Genomic DNA, 14,074 nt, shown 5'->3' on the forward strand with positions numbered 1-14,074 from the left:
AAGTAGTGAGGGCAGCAAGAGCCTAGCGAATGGCTGCTCGAGACATCAGCGGCCTAATGGGAAGAGTAAAGAGGGCTGAGATGGAGAGTCCTTCTGCAGCAGACTGCAGGGCTTCCACGGTCCTTTTCCCTCACTCCCTGTCTGGCCCTCTAGCCCTTTGGAGCAACACCAGGAGGTCAACAGTTTTATTCAAAGCTGGTGATCTTCAGAGCATGAGCTTGGGGTCCTCTGGGCAAGGTGCTTAAACCCCTTGCCTTCTAGGTTTTTTGTTTTGTTCATGCCATCTGCAGCAATCCCCCCCCCCAGAGTACCACCCCCCTCTAGCCCACTCTCTTCCCACTGCTGTATGGAGCAGGGACTGAACACAGTTCACAGCCCAAGAGGTAGACAGGTCCTTAGTCCAGCTTTGACTGTGGAAGATGGCTTCTTGGGGCTGGAGAGGCCCACTGAGGCAGTGCAGGGTTGGTGCAGGGACAGATCCTGGGCTGTCAGCAGCTGGGCTCCACATAGTTCCCTGGAAAGAATCCAGTGCCCTCTGAGCTGACACCCTCACACCAGCCATCCGAGTAGCGGCGAGTGACACAGATGATGGTGCCTTCAGAGAAGGAGAGCTCGTTGTCCTTCTGCCGGGTGTATGGGTACAGTGTCACCACTGTGGGGCAGGAAGAGAACCTTGTGAGATGTCCCTTCTGTCATGCAAGCACCCGCCCACTGTGATACAGGAGCTGTAACACTAGGTCGCGTGTAGAGGGGCTTTGAAACTGTCAGGTGTTTATTACTCAATAGCAGGCCAGCTGCTCTTTCCCAGCAGGGTTTGGAACTCAGCTTATCCAAAGGGAAGGGGATGGAAAAACAAGGTAGGGTCACCCGCACCTTGGTAGGGAAAGCAACAGAAGCCAGAAACCTGCCAACAGATTCTGCAGCTTTTCAGTCCCAAGAACACAAAGGTACCTTTCTCCAAGTAGCTAGCAGGGACCCAGCTGGGCTCATCTGGTCCAAAACCTGGTGGGGGCGGAGGCAGCAGCCCCAGTTCATCCCCCTCTAGAGCTGGGGGAGGAGGCAGGGGCAACTCTGCTTCTGGGAAGGAAGACAATAAAGTATGTGTAAAGGTACGTGGGCCACCCCTGCAGCATCCTTAAGATCTAACCAGTTCCTGTCATCACTCATAATGCCTCTAGCCAGACTCAGCACAGGGTAGACAGATCCTGCCGGGCAACACCTAGGCAGCTGGCTTAAGCTATATAAAGGTCCTGTTAAGTGAGAAGCTTCAAAAACAGGGCTAGTGTAAAATAGTCTCCGTTCACTGCTTCCCTGGGGTTCCTGAGGAGCACAGGGCTGAATGAGAGACTCAAGGTGAATACTGAGAAGGTGGGACCCATCTTACCCGGAGGGGGCTGGGACACCTCCAGCGGAGGGGGTGGCAAGAAGACCTCAGCAGTCAATGGTGGAGGAGGTGGGGTTACAGGCGTTACAGGTGGAGGAGGCGGAGGCGGGGTGGCAGGCGCTACCTGTCCCTTGGACTGGGGGATCCCACTGGCACCTTCCGCACTGCTAAAAGACCAGATCATATGCTGATGAGGGACGCCTTGTAGCCTAGCGTCCCAGATGGGGTCCCCAGCACTCCTAGGAAAATCTGCACTAAAAAAATTTTTCCCCAGCCAGTGGTGTTTAGCTTTCTCAACCACAAGTCTGCCAGGAGGCCGCCTCTCAAAGTCCACCTGCTGTCTACCCACCCACTAGACTCAAGTGCTCACCCTGCCGAGGCCAAGGAAGAGGCAGAGGAGGCAGCGGAGAGCTTGCCGTCTGGCACGGCCGGGAGCTGCACCGGCTCAGGGATCCGGGGTGGTCTCCTGGGGGGTGGGGGTGGAGTAGGGTGGCATGAGGAGGGAGGGCTCTCTGCGGAGCAGGGCTTGGGGTTGAGGAAGGGAGAAGCTGGGTGCCGGGCGCAGCAGCGTCACGGCGCCAGGTGCTGGGGGTGGGTGGAGGAAGCAGTTGAGAACCACGAGGGGCTGGGCAGGGCTGGTTGGCATGGCCTTGAGGCCTCACCCCAGCGTGGCGGAAACAGGTGTAGCAGGCGCCTTTATGCTCTTGCGAGACAGGGTCCCAGTCCGTGACAGCTGCGTGCTCAAGTCCTGAAGGGAGAAGGACAGGGTTGATTGACATCGGGGACAAGGGGAGGCATTCTTACCCACATCCCTGAGAGGAAATGGGGGAGGGGAGCGGAGGGTGAGAACTGGGAGGGCTAGCCAGACTCAGCAAGTTCCTACTTCCACTTCTCAGCCCTCCTCCCACCCTAACCCTACCCCACCCCTTAGGCCTGCAGCAGGTCCCCCAAAGTCATCCCACAGAAAGAAACCCTCAGCACAGACGCCGCCGCCGTCTGAAGACCACTTCCTCTGCACAGCCACAGGGACTGAGTTGGCCTTTGCACCCTCACACTATCTCAAGTTCCCAGGGATCTGGGTGGCTTGGGGGTCCTTCGCTCTGATTTGGCTCATACTCCCAGCAGGAGCCGAGGAGCCCCACACACGGAACTCCTTGTTTCCCAGAAATCTATGGAAGTGACAGTCTCAAATTCAAGGCAGAGGGATGGCAGAAGCCAAGACACTTAGGAGAGTCTCAGTGATGGGGTGCAATCCCAAAGCCAAGAGACACCTCTGAAACTGGGACTTCCCCCAGCATGAGGGCTGGGGGGATGATGGGGGTGGGGGGCATGTTCTCTGTCACCCTGCCCCACTAGAGACAAGACAGGGGAATCACAGAATAAAAGGTAAGTTGGAGGCTGGGCACATAGCTCGAGGTGGAGCTTCTGCAGAGTTTATAGAAGGCCTGGGTTCCATCCAGGGCACCATCAAAAGAAAAACAAAAGATAAGAAGGCTGGACAGGAAAAAGGAACGGGACAGAGAGAGCTGGGAACTGAAGGAAAGAGGCATTTCCTCTCCTGGGGGTCTGGCGTAGTATCAGGGGGTTAAGACTCAGGAAAGTTTTGAATCTAATCTGACATGAAGCAGTTGGGCACACAATGTGATAAGGTCCCCTCCACCAACTCTACTTTCTGTTACCGCCTCCTCGCCTCCTCACCAGCATTCTGGAGTGACTTCTTAGAGCAATGACCTCAAACCCCCAGACAGAGGAAGTCGCTGTTCTCATGTGGCTGAGGTTCTCGTGCGTGCCCTGCCGCCCTTCCCCTCTCTTCCCTTCACACACACACACACACACACACACACACACACACACACACAAGACCCATTGGGGGATGGGGGGTGGGGGCAGAGACAGCTCATGATCTTCCAGGAGCAGTGTCTTGAGCAGAGGTAGTTAAGGACCTAGGGAGAGTGGAGTTTCGGCCACGTGTCCTGGAGTGTGGAGAGGAAGAAGGGGGTTGTGAGGTAGCCCAAAAACTTGGGTAAAGGCGAGATGAGAAGGAGCTGTGCGGCAGGGATGGGCAGTGGGGGGTCAGCAGGGTTTCCCTTACCTTCACTCCGTGGCCAATGTCATCCAAGCAGGCGAAGTTGAGGGGTTTTCTGTAGTAGGGAGTGAGGGGAGGCAGGTTCTCAGGAGGGATGACCTTCTGGCTAGGGGGCAGCCTCAGGACAGTGGCTAAAGTGCCGATCTCCCTTCTGGCTACCTTCTCCATATGCATGTTTACCATCTGCACGACAGACAGGGTCAGGAGGTGGGAGGAGACCGTGAGAAACAGCCTGCAACACGATTCCCTTTAAAAGCGGGAGAAAGCTAACACTCTGGAGGCAGAGGGAGGCAGGTAGAGCTCTGCGAGTTTGAAGCCGACCTGGTCTATATGATGAGTTCTAGGCTATCCAGGACTACATAGTGAGACCCCATCTCAAAACAGGGGAAGAGGAAAGAATGGGGACCATGGGGGAACCAGAGAGAGTCCCACACAGCCATTGGAGAAAGAGTAGCAGGAGAGGACGGAGCCACTTTGGAGCGACTTCCGGGTAGAAGAGAATGAGGGTTATTATTAGCTGTGCAGGAACCAGAAGAAAAGGGAGGAAAAAAAAAAAAATCCCTGGGGTTGCTGGACAGCAACCAAAGGACGGGTGGGCAGGCTTTGGTGCAGAAGGGCATTCTGTGGAGGTGGCAGAGAACTGTAACTAAATCAGCTCTCCCCTTCAGAGGACAAGAACTTGAATTAGCTTCCTCTCCAAATGTTCCCTCAGGTCTTGAGGGATGGGACCTTGGGTCTTCAGGAAGAAGAGGAAAACACACCCCATTACACTGAGCCGCCCTCAGGGACAGACCAAAAGTGTAACTCTCACACGCTTTGTGGGGTCAAGGATCCAGGAAGGACGGCTGAGAGTATTTATGAACCAAGGGTGGGGACTCTGTATGGTGGCTGGGATTCCTGTGGGGTTGAAGATGGGCTTGCCTAGCCTGAGTGGAGAGCATTCATTAATCATTGGATGTGTTCCAATGAAGATAGCATGGCCTTTGGTCTCTCCTGCTCTCTGCAGGTACTATGAAGAGCAAACAAAGAAAGCTTTTAGAGGGGACTTTGTATCTAATGAGGTAGCAAGAACCCCACTAAGACACAGCCATGAAGGCAGGGCGTGGTGGCGCACGCCTTTAATCCCAGCACTCGGGAGGCAGAGGCAGGCGGATTTCTGAGTTCGAGGCCAGCCTGGTCTACAGAGTGAGTTCCAGGACAGCCAGGGCTATACAGTCCGGAATGTGCCAACCTTCTGCAGTCGAGTTGGCCATGTGAACGTGGAGAAATGTAGAGGCTATTTGAGTGGGACTGAAGAACCAGGACCGAAGGGGGATGCCTTCCCACATCCTTACCTGGCCCAGTGTGCTCATCTTGGCTTCCACCTGCCGCAGGGCAGCACCCTGTAGATCCAGCATTCGAAGAGTATGCCCGGCCAGGTTACCCACTTGGTAGGCCACACTGGCTAGGGCCTGGGTGGTGAAAGCCATCGTCTCTTCTAGCGCCTTCCGCTTGTCTGTGGCCTGAAATACACACAGCCTTGGCCCAAGGCCAGCACATTCCACTGCTTCCTTGGTAGAATTGGATGGAGCCAGAAGAGAATCTAAGGAAGGCCAGAGCTCAACTTGGAGAAAGCTGCGGTCCTTAGATGCCTGAGGTAGCTTTCTGGAAGGATGGTGTTGTAGTAAGTGGGGCATGGGAGGACAGTGCAAGGAACATTGGGAAAGCAAGTCGCAGCCTGAGAGAACTGGCTGCGGGGGGGGGGGTTGGGGCAGGAATCCTGTCCTCCAGTAGTTGAGGTGAAGACAGAGTTGAGAGGACCCAACTGCCTCCCTCAGCAAGTGTCTCCTGGCAGGCTGGCTGGTGACAGAAAGGGGAAGGCCATGCTGGCGAGGGGAGACATTCAGCCACTTAAAACCCAACCTGCCAATAGCAGGCTCTTACCTATAAACCAAAGTCAGGCCAGGAGAAACAGCCCCCCTGCTGACCTTGCACTTCCTTAGCCCCAACCCCCAGGAAGGTGTGTGGGAACGGAGAGATGGGCAGCATGTCCCAGAGCCAAATGACTTCATCCTCTCATTGCCTCTGACAGCTTTCTAACATGGTTCACTTCTTTTCCTTCTTTCTTTCTTTCTTTCTTTCTTTCTTTCTTTCTTTTTTTTTTTTTTTTTTTTTTTTTAAACAGGGTTTCATGTAGTATAGGCTCAGATTCTCTGTGTAGCCAAAGCTGGCTGGCCTTGAACTCCTGATATCCTCCTGCCTCCATCTCCTAAGTGCTAGGATTAGAGGTGTGTGCCAGCACAGTTGGCATTGCTACTACTACTACTACTATGACTATGTTTTTCGAGACAAAGTAGTCCTGGCTGTCCTGGAACTCACTCTGTAGACCAGGCTGGCCTCGAACTCAGAGATCCACCTGCTTCCCTGAATGCTGGGATCAAAGGTGTGTGACATCTCCACCCGCCCATGCACAGTTGGCTTTAAAATACTATCTTCCGCCTCACGCACACATCCCGAGCTTCTGTCCAGCCACACTGGCTCCTGGCATTCCAATCCCTAGCAAGAGAGATTGTGTTCCTACCTCAGGGCCTTGGCGCTTACACACTTCTTCGAGATCTTTTCACTAGATGGTTCCAGCGTCTCCACTTCTCTCAGCACCCTAAGCTTTTACCCAGCTTGCCTTTATGACATATCATACTTGCCCGGTTCTTTCTTTTTCTTTTCACCCCTCCCTCATCCAAATATCAACACCCTGAAAACAGAACTGGTCCATTCCGTTCTGCATCCTATGCTGACATAGTCCCCAGCACACAGAAGATACTAAATAAATAAATGTGCATTTGTTGGCTGATTGACAGGCCAAAGAGGAACCCAACATGAGCTGGGCAGCTTCCTATAGCATGCCAGATACTGACTGGCCAGTGCCACACTATCAGTCAGTGGGAAAGGGGTGACCAGAAGTGGCTAAAGACAAAAGAGGACTTTTTTTTTTGGTCCCAGACTAGACCTTCAGGGCTGGGTAAACCTTGGGTCTCTTGCTTCACCGAGCAGCTTCCTCCTTCCCCATCAACCATAAGCCTGCTGCACTGAAGCCTGCCCTTTTGGGTGGTGTGGGGAGGCAGTGGTGAGTCCAAGGCAAATTAGAAGGGGCAGTGTACTGACAGGCAAGGCTGCACACCTGTGGCCTCCTGGCTTGGAACTTTGTGTGCTCCATAGGACCCACCACTGGTGCTATGAGAGTTGTATCCTCAGTGAGATTCCTCTGGATTCCCCTCATGAAATTTGAACTAGAACCTTCTGAAAAACCCACGCCATGATCCTTCCCTTCCCTTCCCTACTTTTCTGTTCTGACAGCAGGAAAACGATGTTCATTTGTGTGCTGATTTACATGTCATCTGCATATGCAATAAAATTTACATCTCATCAGCATATAACACCCAAAGCATTGCCTAAGCAGAGAAGGTAGAGAGGACCGCAGGCTTTATTCTAGGTCTTTGTGTCATAGGTAAGAAAACAGGCCCCCTCTGCCCGCTACCCAGCCTGGCACAAGGACTTTGCATCCCAAACAAGAAAGGTGCCTGTTTGGGCCCAGCTCTGGGTTCCTCTAGCCCAGATGTTTCTAACAAACCTCTAGCTTTAAACTTGTCCCAAAGTCAGGTCTGGAGGAACAAGGGCCTGAGATCCTTCACCTAAGCTGTCATGCAAATGACCCTGTTTTACACTCAGTCAACCCTGTCTGAGAACCCTACTCTGACCCATCTGCCTCCTGCATGGGCTGACACTTAGCTGGGGAAACATGGGACAGAGACTTTATTAAAGACATCATCCCAAAAATTTCCTCTGAAGACAGGCAGGGAAGGCTATTGATTGTATGGTCTAGGGGCCAATACTCTACACAAAAGACTCCAGGGATTCCAACCTGGGTCTCGGGGCTTCTGATACCCTGAGTGTGTTTACAAAGGCTGTCACCTGGATAGGATGGGGCTTTATCACTAGCGCATGCCTTTTATCCTTCTGAAATGGTAATAGAATCCACAGCAGATACATTTATTTATTGTGCCCTTCTTAAAGGATGATGGGCCCTGGGTAAATGGTTTAACACACTGTTCCAATTAGTACTTGTAACCAGCCTGGAGAAGGTATAGAGTTTAAGTGGAACCTCATTCCACCCCCAAATGGTGGCACAGGCCTGTAATTCTAGTCCTGAGGGGGTATGGGGGAGATGGGCAGGTCATAAGTTCAAGGCCGGCCTGACCTACAGAGTAGCAATATTGGAAGGAAGGAGAAAGAGAGAGAGAGAGAGAGAGAGAGAGAGAGAGAGAGAGAGAGAGAGAGAGAGACCCCTCAACGGGAAATACACTACACATTTCTACGTTAATAGGTGGCAGGCCTGGTGACTCAGCTTTGTGGCTTCATATCCTGGGTGCACGCCAATTGTACACATGGGATGGCACCCACTAGCAGCACTTTGAGGTGTGGGAAGACATCGATGGAATGGAAAGGACTCTCTCCATCCCTGCCAAGGGAGGAGAATGTCTAAGTGCAGGGTGGGCAGGACTGGTAATAGACCACATGTCAGATCATCTATCTACATGCTGGTCACTCAGTGTCACACACACACACACACACACACACACACACACCGGAATGACACTCAAGGTAGCACTGGGCTCAGGAGTCAGAATCCTGGCTGCTCTTTGATTTGGGATTTTGCTTTGCTATGTTTGGTTTATTCGAGGTAGGGTCTTGCTATTTAAGCCTGACTGGCTTGGACTCACTACGCAGACTAGAAAACAGGTAGAACTTTCTCAGATCTGCCATAGCCTTCCAAGTGCTGGGGTTACAGGTATGGGCCACCACAACCAGCTAGGGCTCCAAGTTTGAATCCTGTCTTGGTGACTACCTTGGAGGCTTCTGGAAATACAGTCTAACCCTTTCCAAACCTCAGCTTTCTCATTGTGGGGTGTGGATAGTGCTCACCAGGTAGGACTGGGGAAGGAACAAGTAGAGGCTGTGGGTGCAGAGAGTACTTGCCTGTTGTTGCCTCTGTGCTCTGCCATTTCCCATAGGCCTTTCGGGTATTTTTTCTCCCCAGCCCTCTCACTATAGGAGGAGGCCCCTGGCGTTGTCTCACAGTCTGGCTAGGCGTAAGAGGTTGCAGACTTGGCCTGTCTCTCTTAGTGGAGCAGAGAAAACCAAGGACGGGGTATAGATAAACTGACCAGCACCATACATTATATCAGACAGATAGAAGGATGGAGAGGAAGGAGTTCAGGTGAAAAGGCGGGGCAGTCATGCTTGGCTCTGCTATCCAGAGCTGGGTGACATGCACACACACACACACACACACACACACACACACACACAAGCTGCTGTTTTCACATTCATCTACAGGAATTATAGTCTTTGTCTCACACGGTGGCTGTGAGGGTGGGCAGTCATGAAGTCCTCTCTGCCCATCTTCCTTCCCCAGGAGTCAATGTTATATGAACAAGACTACTCCAGGGTGGAGTGGGCCTTAGCTCAGCAGAAGAGCTCTTCCCAGACAGCCCTGGGCTCCCCTCCCAAAGCCTTAAGAAACTGATACAAAATGACTCAACACAAACAATGGCCAGGTGAGGTGGTGGGAGTCTGTAATCCCAGCACTGAGGGAAGGCTCAGACAGGAGGACTGTAAATCTGAGGCCAGCCTGGGCTACAGTGAACTCAAGGCCAACCTGGGCTACAGTAAACTCAAGGCCAGCCTGGGCTACAGTGAACTCTAGGGCAGCAGAGGCCATACAGTGAGACCCTGTCTCAAAAACCAAACATTATGTAAAGGTCTGTGGCTGCTCTACAGTGCCTCTCATTTCCCAGCAGTCAGACTGGGAGTACCCTGGCTCTGCACCACACGCCATTCTCTCCTCAGGGTCTGCTCCGACTGACTCTCCTCTGTTCCCCCTCAAGCATCAAAGGACAAACCCCTTTCCCGTGTGAGGGAAGTTTTCTGATTCCCCTAGAGCCAGCTTGAAGACAGTCCCGCCACCTGTGAGAGGTAAGGTGTGGGACTCGATTATAGATACAGCGATATACACATATCCTCTACCTCTGAAGCTACGGCTGGAAAACAAGGGCTGTGGCGTTTGGGACGCTTGGGGATGAAGATTGCTGAAGCCTGAAGATTGCTCAGCCAAGGCGGGAACAGATAGATACCTGTCAGTTGACCCTGGCAGAGGGACTGGGCTGCAGGTCCCCGCGAGGTGTATCTTGACCTGAGACCTCTCCACTTACCTGCAAGTAGTTATCCTCGCAGTAGTTGGCCACCCGTAGCAGGGCGCTGTGGTTGCCCCGCAGTGCCTCCCGGCCCGTGGGGATATCAAACTCCTGCAGCTGCTGCAGTTGCTGCAGCTCCGCCATGGCTCGACCTCGGTGGGGTTCCCTGGGGAGCCTGCTGGGTTTTGAGCCTCACCCTGCCCCTGATTGGCCGCTCTGCCTTCCCTCCCTCTGCTTTTGGTTTCCTCTGCGTGAGAGACCCAAACCTGCCTGTAAAGGGGTAGGCATGCTCATTCCGGGACAAGAGGAAGTCAGACCCTTGGCCCTGGGCCTGGGCCTGGGCCTCTCTGTCCCTTGCTCAGGAGAAGGGGGAAGCCAGGGGCCTGTTGGGGGCTCGGCCTCTCAATCTCACCAAGCAAAGGAAGCCAAGGTCGGGGCATCTGTGATTGCTCCCTGGTCCTGGAGAGGAAGCTAGTTGATGGGGGGATGGGGTAGTAGAGACAGGAGGAAGGGGCTGGCCTGCTATGGGGGTGGATTTTCCACTCATGGAAGAGGGGAGGAAAGGGCAGAGGGTGGGGGCTTCCTTGGGAAGCTTGGGATGAGTCATCACGGGATTGGGGAGTGGAGGGTGGATAGGATATGGAGATAAGTCATACTGGGGGGGGGGGTGCTGGGCTGGCAGTACAGCTCTAGTGGTAAACAGCTCACGCAGCAGCAAGAAGAATCAGGGTTAGACACCAGGAAGACACAGCTAGAGTTCCTGAGTAACTGTGGGCAAACCTGTGAAGGGTCAGGTAGGAAGTCCTGTAATCAGTATTTGTGCCTGATGAAGGTAGGAGAAGGTGAAATCGACCAAATAACTAGTATGAGGACTCGGATCAGCAACAGGAAGGCCTGGGATGTGAGACACAACACCGATCCAGATGGATGGGTGGGCTGGAGGCAGCGCTGGTGGACAGAGCGCTGAGTGGGGCTCATGCATTAACTGGGAGTTGGAAAGTCCAATGGTTCTGTCCTAAGCTTGAGTTCAAGGAGGTCTCGGATGTGAGCGGGGATTTGATCCTGCATCTGGGATGGCTTTACAGAGCCCCTCCCCGTCCCAGTCTGTCATCCTCCTGGCAAAAGAGGAACCTCTCTAACCACATTGGTTCCTTAACATTTCCTCAAGAATGTCCCTTGCTATTGGACAAATGTCAGCCAGAGCTCTGCTAAATGTCATAGTGGTGTCAGGTGGTCCTGGGAGAGGCCGAAGGGAAGGAGCAGGCTGTAGGGGACTGGAGAGAAGGGAGTTCCAGGGAGGACACGGAGGCCAAGAAGCAAAAGATATGGCATTAGGGTGGACACAGCCACTGGATACTAACTGTTGAGCATTGGAACTGAGGGTATGTCTTTATGGAGCGAATGAAGAGTGAGCCTGAAGACCCTTGTACAGTGAAATTATGGAACCTGCCAACGGAAAGCACGGGGGGGGGGGCTTCGGGACGGAGAAAGCTAGGAGGTGTTGGCATGGGGAGGCACAGGCTTGGAGCAGGCTTTGTGATGGAGAGAGACAGGCTAGCAGGACAGTAGGCTAGAGGGAAGCTGTGGAAAGCTGTGGGGCGGAGAGAAGGGGTGTGGTCACTAAAGGAGAGAGGCTGATGATGTGTGCTGGGGGGGGGGGCCACAATGGAGGTGGCCTGTTTTAGACCGTTAGCGTCTGCTGTGGACGAGTGGAGGACTGACTGGGGGGGCTCAGCTGGGGGGGCTCAGCTGGGATCAGGACTTAGCACCCTGAGCTCATGATCAGCTTAGGCAGCGGAGATTTGGCTTTGCCAACCATCTGCTTTATCTGAAGATTTCTCAGCTGATGAGGCGCTAGGAAGTTCAAACACCATTGTGTCTGGGTCCTGGACCGGTGATTGGGAGAGAGCTCTCACAGGTGAGGAGGCCTTGGGGCACTGGGCTGGGATCTAGTCTTAGCGTTACTCATTTTAAACACCAGGCTGGCTCTCTCTCTCCTGGTTGCCTGGAGTTTTGATGGTAATAATGTTATTGTCAGAAACAATAACAATAATAAGAAAGGTGCCCTGGTCACTAGGTGCCAGGCAGTATGAATGTTTCCCATGCGTTGTCTTTATTATTTCATATGTATGAATGATTGTCTTGCATGGATATACTGTACTATGTGCATCCCTGGTTCTCACAGAAGAGGTCAGGAGAGGGCATTGAACCCCCTGGAACTGAGGTTATAGGTGGTTGTGAGCCATGAGGAGTATGCTGGGAATCAAATCCTTATTCTCTGTGAGAACAATAAGTGCTCTAAAAGCCACCTCTCCAGCAACCCTAAGCATTATTATTTTATTCTTTAGTTCTCACAATAATAGTGGGATTAGGGATGTCGATCAATTGACAGAAAGCTTGCCCAGCATCCTCAGTGTCCTGGGTTTCATCCCCAGTAGCACACCAACTAGGTATGGTGCTACATGCCTGTCATTCCAGAACTTAGGAGGAGGCAGAAGGATCAGGAGTTCATGCTCAGCAGCATACAGAGTCTGAGGCCAGCCTGGGCTCCAGGAGACGCTGTCTCAAAAAACAAACACTGCTACTGTCCTTATACTCATTTGCTAATGGGGAAACTAAGACCCAAAGAAGCTGTGTGACTTGTCTAAGCCCATACAGGAGGAAGCAGCAGAGGTGGGGGGTCACTGCTGGATCTGGCTGCTTCCAAAACTCCTAGTCTTAATACTGTCCCCTGTCAGGACCTAGAGACAAAAACATGCCTCCGAGTCATCACACAGAGCAGTCACTCTTTGTCCCAAATTTTCCAGCTTAAACTCTATTTTCCCTTCCTTTTCTCTATCATCCATAAAGAGGTTCTTATTCAAGGGCAGAGATTTCGCCACCCCTAGCTGACTGGTCACATCGCGTCCTTCTAAGCCTTTACTCATGACAGAGCAAGGAGTGGAGGGTACATTGTGGGGGAGGGATACATTGTGGAAATACTAACCAACGAGGGTCTTTGGTTGGGGCCTAAGGCCAGGATAAGTGTAGAATTGGAAGGTAGAATCGCTCGTGGCTGTGAGATCCCGTCAAGATCCAGGTCTCCCTCTAGGGCAGGATGGCCCAGGATCTCAGTGAGAAGGAGCTGCTGAGGATGGAGGTGGAGCAGCTGAAGAAGGAAGTGAAGAACCCACGTGATCCGGTGAGCCTGCAGTCCCTCTTCTTGGCTTCCGTATCTCTTTCTGTTCGAAATTGAGGAGACACTAGGCACAGGATGTATCACTGGGCTGGGCTGGGCTGGGCTGGGGTGGGATGTAGAAGATAGTTGATGTCCACCTCATGTTCCTGGGCACATGAGGCCAGGCTGGCATGATCCCATCAGGTGTTTGAGGGTTGGTCCAAGGGACTCAGCCTCCTGCCTGCCTCTTTCTCCCCCCTCCTTCCTCTTTGACCTCATCTCTACCCTGCCCATCTTCCTCCGATAGCCAAGTCATGGATTCTGAAAAATGAACAAGAGCTATGACCATGTTTTGTCATCTTACAGATTTCTAAGACAGGAAAGGAAATCAAGGATTATGTAGAGGCCCAAGCAGGGACCGACCCTCTTCTCAAAGGCATCCCAGAAGACAAGAATCCCTTCAAGGAGAAAGGCACTTGTGTGCTAAGCTGATGGCCTACCCTCACCACCCTCACCCTCTGTGTCCCTCTTCAGCCATGCCCAAGTGTACTGGAATACCTAAGGACCAATGTTTACTTCCTCTTAGACACAAATAAAGATACTGAGGCAAAACAACAACCTTGGAGTGGATTCTCAATCATGTTCTCCATTGTCTTCCTCCACCTGCCTGCCTTTACCTATGATACAGCCATGGGAGGGATACAAGAAGGAAGTGTTAACCAGTGAGGGACCTCCCCTGGGGGAATGTGGCAGGGAAGAATGTAGAAATGAAGGCATAGAGAGAGTTGGACAGCTGAGCAGGTGACATATGTCTTCTAGAAGTGCCTGCAATGCCCCAAGGCCCCAGAGGGCAGTCCTAGCGAGCATCACTCCTCCTAGAATGGCCCCACACCCATCTTTTCTCCTCCCACTATATCTATGTAGCTTCAGCTAGAAACTGGGATGAGGGTCGTCCTGCCTCATGCCCTATCCTGATAGCCTCTTCCTAGTTATTCAGACCGCAGTGGAGGGGTAGGAGCTCAGTTAGTAAAGCGCTTGCCTGGCATGCAGAAGACCCAGGGTTCCATTCCCAGCACCACATAAGCTGGGGATGGTGACTTGTGCCTGAAGTGCCAACACTGGAGAGCTAGAGACAGGAAGCTCAGAAGTACATAGGAAGTTTGATACCAACTTCTTGGCTATGCAAGACCCTGTTTCAATAAAATGAAACAAAATAA

General features: G+C 52.6%; 2 protein-coding genes across 7 annotated transcripts; one reads left to right on the plus strand and one right to left on the minus strand.

Moving 5' to 3' along the window:
* Nucleotides 1-171: 171 nt before the first annotated feature.
* On the minus strand, nt 172-10,143 carry Abi3 (ABI family member 3). 2 transcript variants are annotated; one of them, XM_021212503.1, is made up of 8 exons: nt 9,719-10,143; nt 4,805-4,972; nt 3,477-3,653; nt 2,047-2,132; nt 1,755-1,850; nt 1,385-1,551; nt 952-1,077; nt 172-652 (listed from the first exon to the last, which is right to left on the minus strand). In XM_021212503.1, exons 1-8 carry the CDS (start codon nt 9,842-9,844, stop codon nt 489-491), a joined length of 1,110 nt encoding a protein of 369 aa, XP_021068162.1. In that variant the 5' UTR covers nt 9,845-10,143; the 3' UTR covers nt 172-488. The 2 variants fall into 2 exon arrangements, with proteins under 2 accessions (XP_021068162.1, XP_029402350.1); XM_029546490.1 differs by lacking the exon at nt 1,755-1,850 and having other exon boundaries at nt 307-652; nt 9,719-10,094.
* On the plus strand, nt 9,993-13,463 carry Gngt2 (G protein subunit gamma transducin 2). Of its 5 annotated transcripts, none has more exons than XM_021212507.1 (4): nt 9,993-10,130; nt 11,535-11,618; nt 12,792-12,881; nt 13,224-13,463. In XM_021212507.1, the coding sequence occupies exons 3-4, from the start codon at nt 12,798-12,800 to the stop codon at nt 13,347-13,349; spliced, it is 210 nt and encodes a 69-aa protein (XP_021068166.1). In that variant the 5' UTR covers nt 9,993-10,130; nt 11,535-11,618; nt 12,792-12,797; the 3' UTR covers nt 13,350-13,463. The 5 variants fall into 5 exon arrangements, with proteins under 5 accessions (XP_021068166.1, XP_029402352.1, XP_021068167.1 ...); XM_029546492.1 differs by lacking the exon at nt 9,993-10,130 and adding an exon at nt 10,408-10,494 and having other exon boundaries at nt 13,224-13,457; XM_021212508.2 differs by lacking the exon at nt 9,993-10,130 and adding an exon at nt 10,942-11,082.
* Nucleotides 13,464-14,074: the final 611 nt, after the last annotated feature.

Source organism: Mus pahari, chromosome 14, assembly GCF_900095145.1.
Source record: "Mus pahari chromosome 14, PAHARI_EIJ_v1.1, whole genome shotgun sequence".
Classification (NCBI taxonomy): domain Eukaryota; kingdom Metazoa; phylum Chordata; class Mammalia; order Rodentia; family Muridae; genus Mus; species Mus pahari.

Excerpts from the sequence above, each read along its gene's own strand:
- Abi3 (XM_021212503.1), bottom strand. The coding sequence starts at position 9,844 with ATGGCGGAGCTGCAGCAACTGCAGCAGCTGCAGGAGTTTGATATCCCC. Across the intron at positions 1,851-2,046 it reads CCTGTTTCCGCCACGCTGGG|GAGACCACCCCGGATCCCTG; the intron begins GTGAGGCCTCAA and ends CCCACCCCCCAG. Across the intron at positions 1,078-1,384 it reads GGTGTCCCAGCCCCCTCCGG|AAGCAGAGTTGCCCCTGCCT; the intron begins GTAAGATGGGTC and ends CTTCCTTCCCAG.
- Gngt2 (XM_021212507.1), top strand. The coding sequence starts at position 12,798 with ATGGCCCAGGATCTCAGTGAGAAGGAGCTGCTGAGGATGGAGGTGGAG. Across the intron at positions 12,882-13,223 it reads TGAAGAACCCACGTGATCCG|ATTTCTAAGACAGGAAAGGA; the intron begins GTGAGCCTGCAG and ends GTCATCTTACAG.